Genomic DNA, 19,923 nt, shown 5'->3' with positions numbered 1-19,923 from the left:
CAACACCATTTTTTGTAGAGCACATTCCACAGAGGTGAGTTGTCAATTATAAAAATGTTATATTTCAATTATAAAAAAATTGTTTCTGGGATACTAACAACTTAAGATTATATACTTCAAATAACGAAACTGAAGATATACTTATGCTCTACAAAAGAAGAATACTTATCTGAAACATGAGTAAAACCAGAGATCTGTGCATAACCAGCACCATTTAAGTGTTAAGTGTCATTATTACCATCAAAAGCATGACATTATACACAGCAATATATATAATTATATACAGTATTTCTCTTTAGAAAGGGGCTCCCACCCTTCTGTGGTCCTCTGGAGCCAGAGATCCAGGTACAGCCAGAAAAAACAAACATACTGAGTTCTCCTAATATAAGTGGCCACAAAAGAATAAATCACTGCTGTTTTTATTTGTGACAGATACATAAATTCTACGAAACATTAAGACTGAAGTTGCACTACTGCCATTCTTTCTTTACCTACTGTGTCTTAGACTAAGCTCTGTAGCAGATAGACCGTTTAAATATTTAGCAATGTGATGTTAAATACGATATCATTTTCTACTTTAACTAATAAGTTTTTGATTGATATAGACTCTCACTTTTCAGCAATTCCATTAAAATGATAAGTTATGTTTTTCAGTGTTCTATGTTTACTCGAGGAACTGGCAGCTCAATGTCAGGGAGTGATGCCCTTTATTAATGTGATTTGGTTTAATAAAATAAAAATAGAAAATCCATTCCACAACATCTCAATATGACATAATTACCATCCCCCAATGCTTGGGGAAATCCAGATGAAGGCTACTCTGACTACATTCACATTAGTGTGCTTTCATTGGCCTGGCTGTTCCAAAGGATGCACAACCATGTGTACTCATGAAATAGACTGCTAGTGGGATTTTAATGCAAACACACAGATGGCATTCAGTGAAATTCAGCTGAAGCAGAAAACCCAGTAAATAATTTAAGGGGAAGGGCCCAATGTGCTTAAAATGTAAAAGAAATATTAAAAATGTAAAAAAAATATTACATTTGTGCTGAGCAAGGAACTGCACTGCAAAATGCACAAATGGAGATGATAATTATACTTCTTCACAAGAATGTGATAGAGTTATTATACAGGACATTCTTTTCCTCAAGGGCTGAACAGTCTGTAATTATCCCAGTACATGTTGCCCAGTAGTTTTTGTTTTAAAATCAGCTAGCAACAGATCTGTTATAACAGTATCTCAGTAAGCGAATCCTGTATTGGTTGGACCGTGATCTGCTGAAGGGTGGCAAAGACACTGTGGACTAGGTGCAATTGGGTTTTCACTGCCTATGAAATTTGTCAAGACGTAAAAAATATAGAATGAAAATACAATATTACACCAAACAGATCCAATGAAGTCATGTGACTGCCCTGCCACCAGGATAGTAGTACTCGGGTTGTTATAACCAAACTACTTATTTCAGCCTCACAAGAGATCAGAACTAAGATAAAAATGGAAGAAAAACATCCACATACTTCTAAAGGTCATCAGCATTGCCCAAAATACAAGATAACCTCAGAATTATTTCTGGCAAAAATATCTTCTCCTAGTCTTGTGACTTGACTAAGAAAGGACACATTGTATTTCAACATTTACTAGTAAAAGAAGAAAACAGTGAAAAATCCTTACATGCTCAAAAAGATAAATCTGTATTGCAGTTTATTAGAATCACTCTCAATATGGAAAATTAAAATCGTCGGGGTCTTGGTCAGAAAAAAAGGATTTCTATTTCTACAAACACAGACACACCACAAAACCCAAAACTTAGAGAAATTAAGGCTGTATTTGACTGCACAGACACATGTGCTATTGCAGTACACAGATCTTATTGCATCAATGTCAGCTATTTGCTGCATTTTCTCCTGCTCTACTTGTCTTAGCACAGACAGATGTTAGGAATGTCTGCATCCACACAACAAATAGTTAATTTTAAATATGGCTATGGGAATTTACGGTAATAAAAACATGAGTATAAAACCTGTCATGTGAAAATCCTGCTCTGTCTTAGTCAATATTTTCCATGTATCTTTGCCCTGCTATAAAACCCTGCTGTCATTCAAAGCCCATCTATTCATTTACTTTGCAGTCTCTGCTCACATCCTTTGCTTTGTGATAACTTCAGCTTGCACTTTATTTCTACACAGATAAAATATGTCCCTAGAGAGAATATAAAGAAAAAACTCCCACTGCCTCTTTCCCATGCTCATCATCTACAAGTAATTGATTCTGACAAGCAGAGGGAGAGATACCAGAATATCCCTCCGATTATCCAAGCCACTTCCTTCCTTTTTTTTTTTTTTTCTTTTAATTACTTTGAAAAGCAGTGTAGAATATTAGCTTTTAAGCACCACTTTCAAACTCTGGTTTATCTTCATTGAAGATTTAACTTGGTCTGAGACATGATTTTGTCCTCACATGGTCCTGGGTCACAACTCTTCAGTTATGTCAAAGCTCAGCCTAACAAAGGCCTGATTGTGGCACAGGTTCTCACATCTCTGCATTTGAGCCAGTGCAGGTCAGTAGCAGCCCAGACAAGCTGACACAGGCCTCAGCATATGTCAATAAACAGAATACAGCCCCGTCAGGGATCTTGAGTGTGTACTCCGATCAACAGCGAATGTCCCAGCCCATCACTTCACAGCAAATGAAGCAGCAGTCCCGGTTGCCAAGCTGAATGGGTATTAGTGGCAGTGGGAGTAAGAAAATTTCCTCTGTGTAAGGATTTTCAGTTGTTGATAGATGAAAAAGCAGGGAGTAAAGGCAAAGTGTGTCAAAATGCAAACCTCAGAACAGAGGCATAAAATAAGTCAGAACGATGGGCACGAGGAGACACACCATGATGTACAAATTCCCCAGCCAACCATAAAGAGGAAAAGAATGTAAAGCAATAAAAAAAACCCAGAAGATAAAAAAATACAGTGCATAAAATTCACTGCATACTAAAGGGCTCCTAAAAAGACTTTCCACATATTTCTGCAAACATTTTATATCTGAAGGCAAAAGGCTAAAGAGTGTTCTGCAATTCTGTAAATCCACTTCCATCAAATAAAACAAAGTGTTTCCAAAATATTTAACTCTTACTACAGGATCTGTCACATGCTAGAGCAGCTAAGAGATTATAGGACCACCCAGTAGGGGAGCAAGTACCCTTTCCCACACAGTCTCCATTTTAAAAAATACACATACACACACTCAGAGGATAGGACACAAACTCCCATTGGGCTTCTTGTTTGTGAGAATGCTTTCGAAAAAGAAATCAATATATGGAATCACATTGCTGCTTTTCTGGCTGGTCCAGCCAAGTCTGCCTTGCTATATGAAGGTGAAGTTAGCACTGGGGATTTGAAAGTTACTAAGGCTCTAGTTCAAGATGACACCCAAATCATGAGTTTTTCTACTATCACTGCTCACATGCTTCAGGACCTTCCTAGGCTGGGAAGTAAAATCACGTTTGTACAAAGCTCACTAAAACAAAACAAAGCTTGGCAGAAAGAATCATGTAGGAAAAAAGAAATATAGATAAGAAACTGGAGATCAGAAGAAATCCATTACTTATGTGACAAGAAAGGATAAACTTAGGCAGTAAGAAATCCCTATAGGGAGTATTTCTCCATAAGAAACAGTAGGAGGGAAAGTAAGACAATCTGAAAAGAGACATCAATTTCTAGCAGCAGTGGGCAGCTGCAAAATAAAAACAAGTGATTCCAAAAGACCTTTTCAGTGTCTGAGAGTATCCTATTATTACATGCAGTAAAAGCACACCTCTGAGTTGCCAACAATGTCATCCAAGTGAACCACTATACTGAGGTGGATTGTGACATTAAAAGTGGTGCAAGTGCAGCCCTTGGAGGGTGGCTCCATGTGTTCGCTAATTAATGGTACCCATGAAAGAATGCCAGGTTCAGTATAAAGGCTGACTTAACACAGAGCTACCTCGAAATCAACTCTTCCCGTCAATAAGTTACTTGAGGTTTGAAGACTAAAAAGGAGGAAAAGGCAATGTGGACATTTTTTTCTTATTTTTAAATATTAAAAAAAGATTGTTCATTTTGAAGAAAAAAAAAGGTGCTTTTTAAACTGCTATTCAAGAATTAACTACTCTGACTAACATGCGAGAAACACAGCTTCATGTCTGCAGTAACACTGGATGGAAAGGAAATATTCCTTTCTAAGTGTCTGAACACCAAACCTCCTGTGCATCTTGGGCAGTCCTTTAACACATCTACAGGCAAAAAGATGTATCTACAGGAACCCAAAGGGAAAGTACACAAAACGCCTTAAATTAGCACTTTGAGAAAGCATCTCTCAGAATAAAAGGAGTAAAGATTCTGAAGAAATTAGTAATCTGCTATGATTTTAAGTTTTAAGCACGAGCAAAGCTCCTTAAAAAAAAAAAAAAAAAGGCACAATAGTCTTCCAAAACCTTACAGAAACTGTTTTCAGTGAAAACTCCAACAGATATCTATATCAAGCTTAAGAGTGCTTTGGTGGCGAGTGAGAGAGATACCCACTTGCCATATCACGACATGTGACAGAAAAGAACTAGCATGGCAGAAATTGATGGCACTCCACTTGACATATGGGATGTGTTCTGATGTCAGCTAAATTTATGCCATATGCTACAAAGCATAGTGTAGTGTCTGCCTTTTCTGGAACACAAACAACTTGCTGACACTAAATGGAAAGTTCACCACAGGATTTACATCATCTTTGACCTAATTGTGACAGCCTAGGACAGAACTACTCAGGCTGCTCCTTAGGACTCCAGATTTTTTGGGTGATGCGTGTATTTATTGTTCAAACACATTATTCCATATTAGGAAAATTATCACTGTAACCATTTCAGGTACTGACACAAGTTAACACCCCATTCTGCATTCTGGTAGAAAAAAGCAGGTCGGCATGAATTAAAAACAAAAAACAAGGAGAGGCAGGGCCCCCAAGCAGGCGGAGTAACTGGGTAAATGTTGCCCACACATGTGTCTGACATGCAGATGTTTTTAAATGTCTCCACCCACATCCAGATGGGCACAGCAGGAATATATTATATGAAAAAATGTGTTGGGAGTTGTGCAGGGACTAGAAAAAAAAATCAGAAGTTAAGTGTGAAAATCCTCCCGGCAGTGGAGTTTTGACCTGTCCCCATTTAACACAACAGCCCCAGATATTTGCTTTGGTAACAGAAGCAAGGCAGTAGTAGATGAAAACACGATCAAATGATTTGGCTGAGTTAAGCCTCAAGCAACCCCAAAATATCTTATTAACTTTCCCAATAAACTTTTCCCTGCTTCACCGCCTTTAGATTTTACTTCCCCTCAAGCCTCAAACCTCCTATTCGGAGAGCAGGTTTGTCATCTCACGATTTTCTTTGACAGAGCATTACTTAGTTTAATACTGCTTGTTAAGGGAAGTGCAAAGAATCAGAACTGAAGCTGGACAACAGGAACTCACCGTCCTCGTAAATTCATCTGCTGCCAAGGAGGGAGTCTGAACAAGAATCCAAGAAGCAGAATTAGTGATGCAGCCCTACCTTACCAAGAAGAAGAAAACAGATGAAAGTGAAATCATGTTGGGGGGGGGGGGGGGGGGAGGAGTGGAAGCTGAGATCTTCTAAAGCCTGCTAACTTTGAGACAATAAATGAGCAAAACCAGCACCAGTAGGAAAGGGACTCAGGCAAGCCAGTCTCCTTAGACTAACTCTTTGGTGCTCGCAGGCATAAAAGCAAAGATATCCACATCAGCAGTATGACATGTTTATTTAGATGAGTTAACTGTAAAAACACTTGCCAAGTTATTTGCAGGCTGTGCCAAGTATATGTCAGAACCCAACAGACTGATCTTAGAGCAACAATTGTAGAGAGTCACAATTTTGCTGTCTCTCTCTTAACAGCTGTTGACTAAATAACCATATTTTTCCAGGAAAGATTAGATGTCAATTTGTTTTCTTTTCCTGCTTGAACAGGAGTAGCAACAAAGCTCGGTGTTGGTTTCTAAGGAAGTCCCTCACCTCCCGCAGTCCGTTTCATAAGCAACCAGCCTTTCCACTCTGCCCCCAAAACAGTCCGGAAAGAGAAAAAGGTTATTCAGTGACCAGAGACTCATTTTTACCTCAATAAAATTATCCAACACTAAATTATCAAATATAGACTTTAAAAAGGAGAAATTTTCCATTTGTGCAAAAATACTTCGGCAATAGCCAGAGACTTAAAGGAAATAAAGAGAAAGCACCTAACAGCTTATGAGGTTAGGTTAGAAATTAATTAAACTGCTAAGTCACAGCACAGGACACATCCTAAACATGGTGGTGGTTCCCCCCCCCCCCCCCGAAAGATGTTCTCTCACACTGAAAATATTTTTGTGGAATTAGAAGAAATAATGAAAAGAAGAAAAAAAATGGAAGAGATGGAGAAAAGCAATTGATCCTCATTAACAGTGTCAAAGAGCTCCCAGTGCCTGTTTCTGGAATGATTAATTTCTTCCACCACTACCTGGGTTATTTTAAAAATGGATTATTTAAATTTCCAGGCATTTGAAGTCAGATATATACATGAATACTGCAAAATATGAACAAGAAACATTGAAGGCAGCCCTTTTAAATATATCTTTCAACTGTTCTTCACAAAATGGCATCCGCTCTAGACAGAGTGAATTTTATGCTGTGTATTAAAGATGGTAGATGTTTGAGGTCACTGTGGGAAACACAGGAAACCCCACAGCACTCTGATCAAGAGTCTCACAAGCCTCTGAAAAACCCAGAGCTCCATTACATTCAGCAGGACACTTCTGTGCTGCAGTGGACACAAACAGCAAAGGCTGCTGTAGACATACCACATACAAAAGGCTTTGACATCCTCCAGGGTGAAAGCTTGTGTTAGAAGAGGAGATATCACCAAGAATATTGCAAAAGAAATGTATTATTTGGCAAGTGCTTCCAGCGTTTACAGAGATATATCCTATTTTAAATGTTGAACACTGTTGGACACCTCCGTGAAGTGGTATTGACAAATGTGGTCTCTTGAAGAAGAAAACCGTAAGGAATTCTTCTATTTTAGAGGCAGCAGATGCATTGTGTATTGGCACGACTGGTATTGGAACTGCAGTATACATAGAAGTCACATAAAACCCACAGCAAGGTCCAGATCATACATTAATGTTGCTGTAATCCGTGCACAAGTCTTCTGCCAAATGTGTCAAATTTTCCCCTATAATGGAGCTATTTTGCTCACTGGGCCATATCCTGCATTTTTGAGTCACACACATTTTAGGCATTTAACAGAGCAACAACCACTTGCAGAGAAAGAAAACTAATTGCAATAACATATCCATTCTATATAAAATTGTTCTGTTCGTAAAACTTAAGATTGCAATATTTCTTTGCTAATGAGACATGGGCAAAGCTGGCAAGCCTCAAATATTATAACTTACTGTTTTTACACCAAATGTGTAAAGTCAATAGTATAACTCTAATAAACAATAAATAATAATAAATATATCTAGAAATGTAGATACTAACAATCAATTCATTCAATCACAACATATACTCATTCACCCATGCAAGACAGATATACACACTCACACCTGCCATTCTGGGCTGGATCCCATAAAACGTCAAATTTTCTCCTTAACAGAGTTCATGAAATGCAAGACTCAGAGAAGGAGTAAAATGAAATGGAAGGCTGTGTAATTCATCACACCCTGACAGACATACTGAAGGTTAGAAAGCTGTAACTAATATAACTAGTTTCATTAATTTTTGTATGTATAAATAGAAGAGTGAGAGAATGTTATTGACATTTTATTTATAGATAAAAGTATCAACAGCTAAGGCAGTCAGGAACTTCTGTGTGCAAGAGAAAGGTAAGTTATCTACAATCCATTTGGCAGTACTTGCAGATATGTCTAAAGTAAACTGATACATGAAGATGAAAAATAACCAAAAAGTGCTCAATGTGCAAAGTGTCTCACAACAAAGGTCACAATTAGATTTACACCATGAACATACCTGGCATATTCCACTGATGCACATATCCAAGGATTCAATATTGCAACGAGTACCATCTAGCACTTTTGGGGCAAGCTCCACAATCAAGTTCTTTCCCAGAGCTTGACATTTCAGGGCACACGGTGCAGTAGGATCATTATACACAGGGATCCACTCATAAAAATGTCCCTGGTATTTGACATCATTGTAGGCTGAACACTGTTGTGCTCTAAAGTCACCAACATCTGAAGGGCAGTCCTAAAAACAAACCAAAGGAAGTATTTTTTTAAGAAGGCAATACTTTGCATTTGCAGTAAAGTTATCTGATGAATTACACAGAATCTATTCGGGGAGGCTTGGTTCAATAACCAATCTGCTATGACAAATATGCCATATTGCAAAGTTTTACTGTGCGTATTAAAAGAATTTAGGTTGCTTAATCCCTTGCTTGACGTGCAAGTTAACAGAATATCACGCATATTCCAGTAATAACAACAGAACTGATATGAAAGGATAATTAGAAATGCTACTTTTTATGACACTATGTAGTACATTCAAAGTCTGGTTCTGTAATAAGAATTAGCTTCTAAAGAAATCTCTATATTTTAAGTGACTATACTGAGATGGCTGACATTTAATATTTCTCTTTTCAATAGCTTTTTCCACTTAAGGATTTCTGAGTGCTCTGCACTCATTCATCAATTGATATGTCAGCATAATGAAAGAGGTGTTATTGCTACTTATACATAAAGAAGTAAAAATGTGTCTAATTGTTCAGTATTGCTCAGAAAGGAGACGAGAGCATTAGGAGGAGACACCAGAACCTTCAGTGCTTAGTCCTTTAGTCTAATTACAAAATACCTTCACTTCATGGAACCAGTAAGGCTTACTTTGTTGAAATAAAATATACTTCAAATTGGTAACTATTGATTATATAGTTCCAGTTCTAATGAGACAGTTCCATACCTCCTCCCATACAGAACCTCAGCGTATGCAGCTGAAAGACCACATATGAGAACTGTCTGAAATAAAATATTCTAAAATATTTTTTCTACATAAAGCATTGCACCCAAACAATGATGTTAATATTAAACTATGTTGACAGGAATGGAGATGAATACTGATTTATTCAAAAATAACTTTGGTAAAGTACTGACAAAGGAGTTAGTGTGTCAAACAATTTCTCACTAAAGACTTCATCTGAAACTATGTCCAGTGTCAAACAGTCCATACGCCAGACTGAAAGGATATTCTTCCAAGAATTCCAACTGCACACATAAGCCAGATGTGAGGCTGATCTTAACAAAGTTTTGTTTTCATTGGATATAAGACTGAAAGATTGTGATGTGTCAGCTGAACTCATGGAGCTTATTACTAAGTATTAGTTAACAATACTAATCCTGAACACAGCTTCAACCTTATCAATGAACTGAACCTTCCCTGAAAAAAAGCTAACGAAATAGTAAGTGCATCACACAGTACTGGAGATGAAAATATACATTGGAAATGTTCGAATTCCAGTCCGATGGCCCCAACAATGTTGTCCTGACACCATTTTGCTCTTATGAATCTGGACGACTTGGCACTGCATTAGCTTAATACTTTGTCAATGCCCCAGATTTCTTTCACCATAGAAAACAGTAACCTAGAAATGTCTCTGGTTTATTTGCAGTCTGCATAAAATATCCTCTAAATCAGTATTCTCTCTACTGATCAACACAAGGCATATTTTGCAACTGAGCACCAAGCAATTCACTGAGCATTCCCAGCAATGCTTTTCAACTCTGTCCAGTGCTACACCTTATGGTGAGGATAACTCAGAACTATGCTAATACATTTTATATTATTTTTAATCCGGGATAATACTAGTTTGAGCCATATTCTTTTTAAAAAACTATAAAAGGAAGGAATAAGACAAGGAGAAATTACAGTTACTGTAATTCTTTGAGAGTTTCACTTCTGCAAAATCCCACAAGTGAGAGCTTCTAAAAACATTGAGCAAATACTGTTACAAACCACCCTTATTTACTGCAGTGTCACTCCCAAGAAATTCACGAAATTTGCACTGGAGTAAATAAGAGCAGAATTTGGCTCTGACTTATCTGTCACCTCTCATTTTCCACAATAGCAAGTCTAAAAAGCAGAGAGGACTTCAGAGTTCATATGGATACCATATGGTTCCCTTCCACCATTGCAAATAGAGGAGTAGCTAAGGATAAAAACAATAAGTGGAAGTTAGATTCAGGTAAAGTTAGAAGGAATATTTTGGAGTAGTGTTATTCAGCCATGCACGGCTACATTTTCATCACAACGAATTAAAGAGCTATCTGTAAAACAGGCAGAGCGATGGCCTTAGGCTGACTTTTGACAGGCTGTCATTGCAATTCATTATCACTCAGTGTTGATGCAATGCCAAGACACAAACACCACAATGTCAGGATGTCAATCCGTGGTTACTGTATGTTTCTCATTGATTCAACACAATGCAGCTCCTTCCTTCCACTCACTTCCTGGCTGCTTGAGAGCAAGTGAATTCTCATCTCCCTATTCTGTTTTGGCATCTTCAAAGAACACAGAGCGATCCTGGCAGCTCGAGTCATATGCCAGTTCCACCTGCTTTATGTTTGAGCTGTGTTCAAAACCAGGAGCATAAAAAGAACATCACAAAGGGATATCAAAGGGCTGAAATTATTATCATTTGCATTATATTAGCATTTGGATGGCAATCAAGTTCAGATCCCCGTTTTCCTGGAAACGATACGTATTTGTATAAAGGAAGGAGTTTATAATCTGAACAGAAAGACAACTAAACACAGAAAGGGATGTAATCACGACAACAAGAGGACTTGTACTCTTCAGGTTAATTCCATTAGAGTGGGTCAGAAAAGTGAGAGGGAGTTTAAAAAATAGCAATGAAAGGTGGGGGCAGCACAAGATGTGTGACAGGCAGGCAAGGGTGAAGCATGTTCGGGAAGTGGGCAAGGCCACGCTGTCAATGAAACATGGGCCCCAATCCTCACCCTGTTTGCATGTCTTTTTGGTTTTAACCTATTTCAGACATCAGTTCATTCTGTCATTCTCTCTTCCCTCTCAATATTCCACATTTTTTATTGTTTGTTAAATATTTTTGCTACCAATTTCAGGATTTCTCAGATTTCCTAATTTCAGAAAGAGCTTTTGTCCTACACTCAATCCACTGAACCACAGCCAGGCTGTTCATAGGTTCATACACAACATAAGGAGCTGAAGACATATCTATGAGGTCTAATACATGAAAATGTTGGCAAAATAATCGTATCCAGATCTTGTAGTGGAATGAAGTGTATTTATGACATGACTTATGAACATATTATTAGACAGACTGACCTGAAAAAGATGCTTCAGACATGACTACCATGCAGGTTAAAAATACATATATATATATTCCTATTCTTTTGGTGACAGATGATTAAAAACTACTGCATTCAAGGGCTAGCTTCTTATGAAATGTATCACTTTAGTTTTGGCAGTGAGCACTCAGCCTTTGAAAACAAAGCTAACCTGGGAAATCTGTATCTTTGTAGGCAATGTTCATGAACAAAATATGAAGGTTGCATCAGACCCTGTGACTCCTGCCAACAATTACTCTGCTGAAAAAGGCACAAAAGAGAAGGCAAGAAAATAACCAGTAAAAATGATGACACCAAAGAAAGTCTAGCCCTTTGTCTAGTTTTATTCTTTGAATCTCATTTTCTTGAAACCTGGCCAAAACTGATGAAGTCATTGTTTTGTTTTCTTTTTGAAATTAGGTTCAGCTTCTATGTTTTTCCTATGCAATTTTCAGGCCACTTCTTAGTAAAATGAAGATACCTGAGCTAGAAACCCTAGCCACGAGAGCCATACAGTGCATCAGCATTATAAATATAAAATAAATAAATGAATAGATTAGAGAGAAACTATGCAACTCAAGGTGAAATACTATAGGACTAAAATAGACACAGTTCAGCCAAGATTTTCTGAATGGGATAAATGAGCTAGTTAAGAAGTGGATGCTGGGACAATAATCTGATGAATATGTTGAACAAGTGTGAGCATTTTCTGCATGTAATAAAAGTTTATAATGGAATTAAACATGGGCAAATCTGTTACGAAATAGTGTTTTTTCTTACTGTAGAAGAGTCACTCTGGCAAATGTATCAGTGACTTATTGGCACATAAGAATGTGAAATTTATGGGGAAAAGGCCCAAATAACTTGTTCTATGAATAGGACCCTAAAGGATTAACTTAAACACTTCCATATAGTGCACATCATAGCATTAGAATGTAACAGTATATACAAAAATGGAAATATAAAAAAGGGGGGGTAAGAAAGACTGAAAATCTCATTGAACAGCATATAATGAATCGTTTATATAGTTTATTTCTCTAAAGTTTCTATAACAAAAGCTGAAAGCATACATGCAGTTTTAGGAAGTCATGCACCTGGCATCTCAGTTATGATAGAAAGATAAGCAGGCTATACATATGCCTTAATCTCAGCAATTATTTTGTTGGTAAGACCTTGAATTAATTTTTTTGATTGAAATATCACTAATATTATTCCGGAACTATGCTTGAGTTCAGTGAACTTACTACTATTCTATTACAAATCCAGATGAAACCAATTTTCTGGTAAAATTATTCTTGTTCTTTTCATTAGAATGACACACATATTAAGTTGTGCTTCATTTGTACTCTCCAATATAGATGTTAGTGGTGTAATGTATCATGTAGCAAAATTACATTTGCAGACAACTTTACACAGTGTATATATACTGAATGTCTCATGTGGTTAACAATAATACCTACTAATATGGAAAGAAGCTAGTATAAACTCTTAATTTTCAAACTAAAATTTTAGTCCTAAAGTGAGAAGCATTCATTAGAACTAATGCTTTGGGGAAAATTATATCATTTGAAACAAAACTGGTCTAGTAGTCCCACGTTTACATCAGGTGTAAGCTCCCATTTCAAGGTTAAGTCAGGTCTAATACTGGGTTTGAATGCAGTGACACCACATCCAAAGATCAACTGTATTAAAAGTGGAAATCTCATGAAATATATTTTTCTCAGGAGTTCTCCATTATCTGATCCATAATCTAGGAAAAACCATTCCTGAGAGATTCTGGCTGTATCTGAACTGAAATGGAAACCTGATCCCTTTCAGACATGCCCCAAAAGCAGAACTGTAAAGGCAGCTTCCTGTCTGGAAATTAACATTTGAATCATCATAAATTCAAACAGACTCACATACAAGACGCTTGCCACTTATCGCTTTAAAAAAAGTCCTAAAGTTAAAAAACAGGCCCCAGTGACTTCAGAAAAACTCCCTGGGAGTTCAGAAAGGATGTGGTAATCATCTTAATTTTCTCTGTGCTGAAGCATAGAGTACCTTCATTTCCATCAGTTTTTACTGCATAATCCTTAAAATGAACAGTGTCCACAATTGCTCTTACATATCCTAAAAGCATGTAGACCTCCGCTTATAGCAGAAAATATGCCCAGATTGATCTCATCTTTCTCCTCTTTCTGTACACTGCGTAGTTTCCTAGTCCTTTCGCTGGAGGAACAAGGCATACTACGTTGACCTGTTTGTACTGTTGCATAGGAAGCTGTAGTGCATGGGATCAAGCATTTGGAGGTATATTACTGTATACAATGCATACAGCTAGATATCTAGCTACGGAACGTAGCAAATAGATTTCACAGTGGCAGTTTGTTTATTGCTTACGTACTGGCTGGCTGCAATTTAGTTTATCACACAGCTTTAAAAGATTATGGTATTTTTTGCATGTGGCATTTTTGTTTACGAGCTAGGGACATCATGCGCAGAGCTGCTAGGCCTTTTCTTCTGAAAGGGCAAGTGACCGGGTTTGTCTCCAGAATCTGATTTTTGCACGCACTGGGCCTGATTCATTAATCACTTCCACTAGCTTCTGCCAGAAGAAGCTTAGGCTGTGAGCCGCTGTGGTGGAAAATCCACCCAACACTGAGGAGTGGAGTGTTAGAGCAATTCAAGGTGCTAGCAAGCCTTGTTCTTGAGGAGGGCAGAAGCCAACTGGCACACAAGAAACTGGAGGTGTGGCAAACTGAAGAGTGGGAATGGCCAGTTCTCCCAGGAGGTATACTGATTCAAAATACTTACTGGGCAACTTCCAGTGTCAGGCCTCCTAAGGAGAACATGTCATACTTCACAGCTGCCTGCTGCTGGCAGAAATCACAGGGTTGGCAATGACATGAGTATCACCTGTGCTTGCCTGGGTATAATTCAACCCAAGGGAACTGCAGACCTCACCTTTTAAGGGGTATTTGTGTGCAAATTGCTGCCTTTCTCCCAGTGCCAGAGGCAGATTAATCAAATGCACTACAGTAAAAAAAAAAAAAAAAAAAAAAAAAGAAGAAGAAGAAGCTTTTGCTTTAATTACTTTCTCTCTTTTCTGGAAAGGGATTATATGAATGTCACATTGTACTGTAAGGCAATGCATGCAAGGGGGTGACTGCTGACCATAAACCATCCTGAATTATTGTGTTTGTACACATGGTCTGTTGATCAGTGGCATCGCAAAGTCCTGCATGAGCTGCACACCTTGAACAGACTACAACATCTGGGGTGGAAGGCAGCAGCTGTTTAAACAGCACTACAAATCAGTTGAGCACAAGTCATGAAGTATGCTGTATGTGACCGGTTTTCATAAAACGTGTCTAAAAATAAAATGTGATTGCAACACAGTAACAGCAACTGTATAGTGAAAACACCAGCTTTACATTCAGTCACAGAAATTGTCTATGCCAGCGTACCTAAATACACATGCTTTTGCATATAGACACATAAAGATCTGGACTTAGGCAAACAGAAGGAATATGAGGAGTAATTATCCAATTTAAGATTTGAAAGGGACACAGCCAGTTAACCTCTTTGCTCATGTGAAGAGTGCCACCATATCACTAATGATCACAAATAATCAGGAGCTCAGTTTAATGCTTCGTTTGAAAGACAGCACCCCTAGGAAAAGCACTTGCTAGTTTAAGATGAGAACTGACTTTTTAATCCTCCAAAACGTGTAACTTTCCTAATAAATGATATTAAAATGATATATTCTGAATCACAATTGGCACTATAATTTCAGAAGAAAATGTCCATTTGGGAAGCCTAAATTTGAGACCTCGTGGTGTCATGCAGACTAAATCTTTAAAAATGGTAATAATGATGGAAAGAAAATTACGCACCATAAGTTTTTAAACAAGAAGCAGCATTTCTTAAACTTCAACACATTGTTTGAATAAGTAAAATAGGATTACAGGCCAGACTCACATTACTACTGCAGGTTTTGTATCGAATATTCCGACCTTCACAGTTCCTGAAAAACAGAGTAAAAATGGTTACACTGCATAATAGCAAAACACAACCCTGCCTGTTTTACAGCTAGTTATTCTCTTGAAAATTAGACTTTTATTGCTACTGCCGGACCATAATTTGGACTCAAAATACAAGGTTTAAATACAAAGGGGATGTGGGGACTCAACAGGTTACACTGCTGTCTCTCTTCAGCAAAGAACGTGTGGCTTTCCCTGTAAGCCCAATTTACTGCAAACCTTATGAAAAACACATTTATTTTGTGAAAAAGATTTCACAAGGCACCCCTAAGCCTGATCTATGCTGACTTCAGCAAAGCTACTTCTAATCCACAGGATGTAACCCAGAGGAAAAGAGGATCAGAATATCTAAGCAATCCTTAAATGAAGTATACGGCTAATGAGCATTGATTTTCCTTTCTCCTATTTTGTTTAGGAAAGAAAAACCAGCCTCAAACCTTTCCTTTCTCCCAAAACCCAATGCAATACTTTTGAAGAACAGCACATAATTTTACTGACCCAAAGCCATATGAGCAGAATTCATAATTTTAAATGAAATGTAATTCTTATGGACTGCATGCATTTCTAAGGAGCACAATGCATGGGAATCCTGAAATCCAGCAATTCAGATCTACAAAGTCTGTTGTTAGTAGATGAAATAACAGGCATATAATAAAGTCATGATTATTTATTGTGGTCTCATAAATATGGGGATGTGCAGGTTTCACACTTTTTTTAGGGACACAGTTTGCCAAAATTCTCAATAACTGACCAGCAGTTTTGCACAGGGTAAGATATTATTCTTCTTAAGAATGGCAAAATCAAGCCCTTGAAAGAACTGAAAACATATTTCAAATGACTTGACAGGAAATTATAATTAGCAATATCTCTAAAATCAGGAATAGTGATTTGGAATAATCCCTTCATACCAAAAAGACCTGCCTTACATTAAAGAATGCATGAATGTATAGCTGGTAATTTACAGCTCGGATTAAATTTTCCACTTTTTGCGTGAAAAATGATTGCAAATATTAAAAAATTCTTTAATGTGTGTGAGGGATTGAAAAATATCATTTGAAAAGGAAAAAGCAATGGATGCCTGGAGCAAGAGTTCAACCAGCTCAGCTGAAGGTACAACTCTCCGAGCTCAAGATATTACATGTCTCAAATTTCCAATCTTTTGCAAGAATGATTGCATCACAACATGCAAGTTAAAAATGTTTATGATACCTACAAATGTGAAAACTTTGTTTCACAATTGCGCATTTCCGGGACATTACAACAACAGTAAAACACAGAAAAAAACCTTTTAAACTACACATTTGTCAAGGTATGGAAAACACATGTTTTTCACAGGGGAACACATTAAAAATATTAATAAAACCACAGTGGAATTTATATTGCTGCAGTTTATTGAGCTCATTTCACAGTCCCTAACACACTGGTAGAATATCAAGGCTTCTTGCTGGAAATATTACTCTTCTCAAAGATCTTTGTGCATTTTGCACTAAAAGAAAGAGGCAGTGTTTTAATCAATCATCTTTAGCTATGTATTTCATAGTTTGCACTTAACTAGCGTATCACACTACAAGCCTTCTTTAAGAAAAATTGACTTCCTGGGAGACATTGCATTTAACTTTAAAAATCTCAGCAAAATAGAAATTTAAACATAATCAGCAGTTTTTAAAATGTTTAAGAACAATTCAAGTAAAGCAAGCAATTATGGATGCCAGCACAGATGCTTCTAAGCTGGTTGGGATCTCTTCTTGCCTGACTACAAGCCTATTGCATTACTCATACTTTTAGGATTGTAGCAACAAGTCCTACATTAGTCCAGCTTTACTACTGAGGTAAACTGTTTTCACCATGTACGCTGCTCTCTTCAAGCTGCACTGAGGCTTATCCACGAAAACATATGGCCACCAGGACCACTGCATAGAAAGAACTGGCAGAGGAAAAGTTTCCTGACAGAAAGCAGCATTTGATACATCTATATGTGGAGTAAGTCACTTGGTTTTTTACTGCAAGGAAGACATGGAGGAGCCTGTGCTTGAACATTACTTCAAGTAATGTTCAAGTGCAGGCTAATTTGGAGGCAGGCAACTCACCATTCACTTTATATTACAGTGACAGGGACTTCTCTCAGTATTTGACTGTACTAAATAAATCATTCTTGTTATTCTACAAACATATTTAATAACATGCTAAAGTTCTATCAGAGATGAAGGCTCAGATACTTATCTAATATATTATGAAAATATATTAAAAGTAGGATTTCACAACACTTCATCTGTACACAGCACATGAGTTCCAGAAATAGAAGCAACAATGCTTCTCTATAGACACCATCAGAGCACTGGGAAATACGGCAGAGCTGCAGAAGAATAAATACATATAAGCATGTGGCTTACCTGCCATTTAAACATCTCCTCAGCGAGTAAGAGGCTCCCCCCCCCACAGGTCCGTGAGCAATCACTCCAGGACCCCCAGGCATCCCAGGAGCCTTCCTTATCTTCATCAGAGCGGGTAATTCTGGAGGTCTGAAAGAAATGGAGGATGGAGAGGAGAAAAAAAACATGAATTGGTTCGGTACAACTTTTACTGCTTGGCATTAATAGTACTGAGTATATTACTTTGCTGCTTATTTACAGTACCTCGAATTTATTTACTATTTTAATACATAATAATTACATGGGAAAGGAAGGAGAGTCTTTGAAGATACAGTGTATCTGATGCAATGCCTTCTGCTGATGGGACTGCTACTTCCAAATACGCTGTCATTCCCAACATACCTATGTCCAACACACTGTGTAAGAACTACACAACTGATCTCAAGCAGCCAGACCAGGCATCATATTCTGAGCAGGCTGCCAGGCTTTCCGAAATCCTGACCAAAGGAGTTTCATATCCAGGACTAATGAGAGGACAAAAGTCTCTTTTTATCTCCTAAATTGTGCCTGCACTGAGCAGTAGCACAGAGATTAAGCACCTCAAAACTTTCATAAAGTGCATGCCCAGAACTGCAATCAGAAAAGCAAACCAAGAATACAACTTCATTACAAAAAGTGCTACTAATTTGAAAGAGATTGGGGAAAAAGGCTTAAAGAGTGATTTTTAGGCTATAGCAATTAAACACTGATTTAAGCTTAAATTCACTTACACAGGCTTCAAAAACATTATTACCAGACACCACAAATATAAAAATCAAAGATTTGTGACAAAACCCAAAATTCTGCTTGACCCCTTAAAAATGTCATTTCTGACTTGCATTGTATCCTGTTTAAGAAAATTGATGTTTCCCAGAGAAAATTCCCCAAACATTTTAGAACGCGGTAGCTAAGCACAGTAGTTCAATATTAAAAAGTAATATGAATCAAATTATGCAATAATGTCCTGCTTTAAAAGAGTACTCTTTGGTTTATGATTTTCTTCATGAAGAAAGCATAGGAAAATCAAATTCAGGATTTCCCCAAGCATTTCTTTGATGTCACTACAATTCCTCAGCAGCTGTTCTATTTACAGGCTACTTTCATTCCTCTGTCCCTGCAACCTTTAAAATTTCTCCCTTGAAAAAACATGCACAGATTTTTATAACAAAATGTCAAACATAACAATTCTCTGAGAGTTGTCAGACATATGATGGGCCTGTTATCATAAAGAAATTAGGATTTTTAGAACCCTAAATTACACCCAAACTGAGATGAAAGCACCAATTTCTCTAATCACCATGGTGATAGAGTTTGCACATAAACTACTGCAAACATAACAATGTAACCGCTATTAATATCATTATCAATGAAAGCCATATTGTGGATAAAAATGAGGCAATGAGTCATTTATCTCAGGTGACAGAGAATATTGACCGATATTTACTCTGCCCCAATACAATTCCAAATGAGAGAATGTGAAGAGTTCATCCAAGCTTTACTGAAACAACTATTTATACAGCCAACTTTTTATTCCCATTGACTTCAGTGGGCATCCAAGCAGACCTCAGATAGATAAACAAAGGCACTACATTCACATGACTATTTTATTTTTGACACCATAGGAAGGCACAACTTAATCAGATGGTGTTTCAGAATCTTTACTCCCCCTCCCAAAAAACAAGCGCACAGAAACACCAACCAAAGGGCTGTAAGCAAACATAAGGCAAAGAGATAAAAACATTACTAAATAAACTGCATCCAAGTAAACATTTAAGTCTTCATAAGTGCCAAAAACAACAACAACAAAAAATGTTTAAAATGGTGAAAAGATTTTCATGAGCAACTAGATGCAGAGAACCGCAAGAGATTAGTATATATCCTAATACTAAACCAGATGAACACACTTTAGTAATCCACATTTTCTCTAAGAAATAACTTAAGTAAAGCTCATGAGAACAAGACTGAGTACTATTTTCCTCCAAAATGCCTCACGAAAGTGATTTAAAAGTGAGGGAAGTGTAATTCAAATCTTATAGTACAAGGGGGATAAAATACATAAGTCTCCTTAAATTCAACAGTACAGATAAAGTCAGCT

At 37.3% G+C, this 19,923-nt stretch overlaps 1 protein-coding gene across 1 annotated transcript in view; it reads right to left on the bottom strand.

The window, feature by feature from the left end:
• The window catches only part of ADAMTSL3 (ADAMTS like 3), a 189,045-nt gene that overhangs the window by 85,444 nt on the left and 83,678 nt on the right, over positions 1–19,923 (bottom strand). Inside the window, 4 exon segments of the mRNA XM_030013720.2 lie at positions 8,049–8,285; positions 15,359–15,404; positions 17,811–17,854; positions 17,856–17,939. Coding sequence (XP_029869580.1) covers positions 8,049–8,285; positions 15,359–15,404; positions 17,811–17,854; positions 17,856–17,939 — 411 coding nt within the window.

This window comes from Aquila chrysaetos, chromosome 5 (assembly GCF_900496995.4).
Source record: "Aquila chrysaetos chrysaetos chromosome 5, bAquChr1.4, whole genome shotgun sequence".
NCBI lineage: Eukaryota > Metazoa > Chordata > Aves > Accipitriformes > Accipitridae > Aquila > Aquila chrysaetos.
The sequence above is the reverse complement of the archived record's forward strand: the minus strand, read 5'-3'. Positions and strand labels throughout refer to the sequence as shown.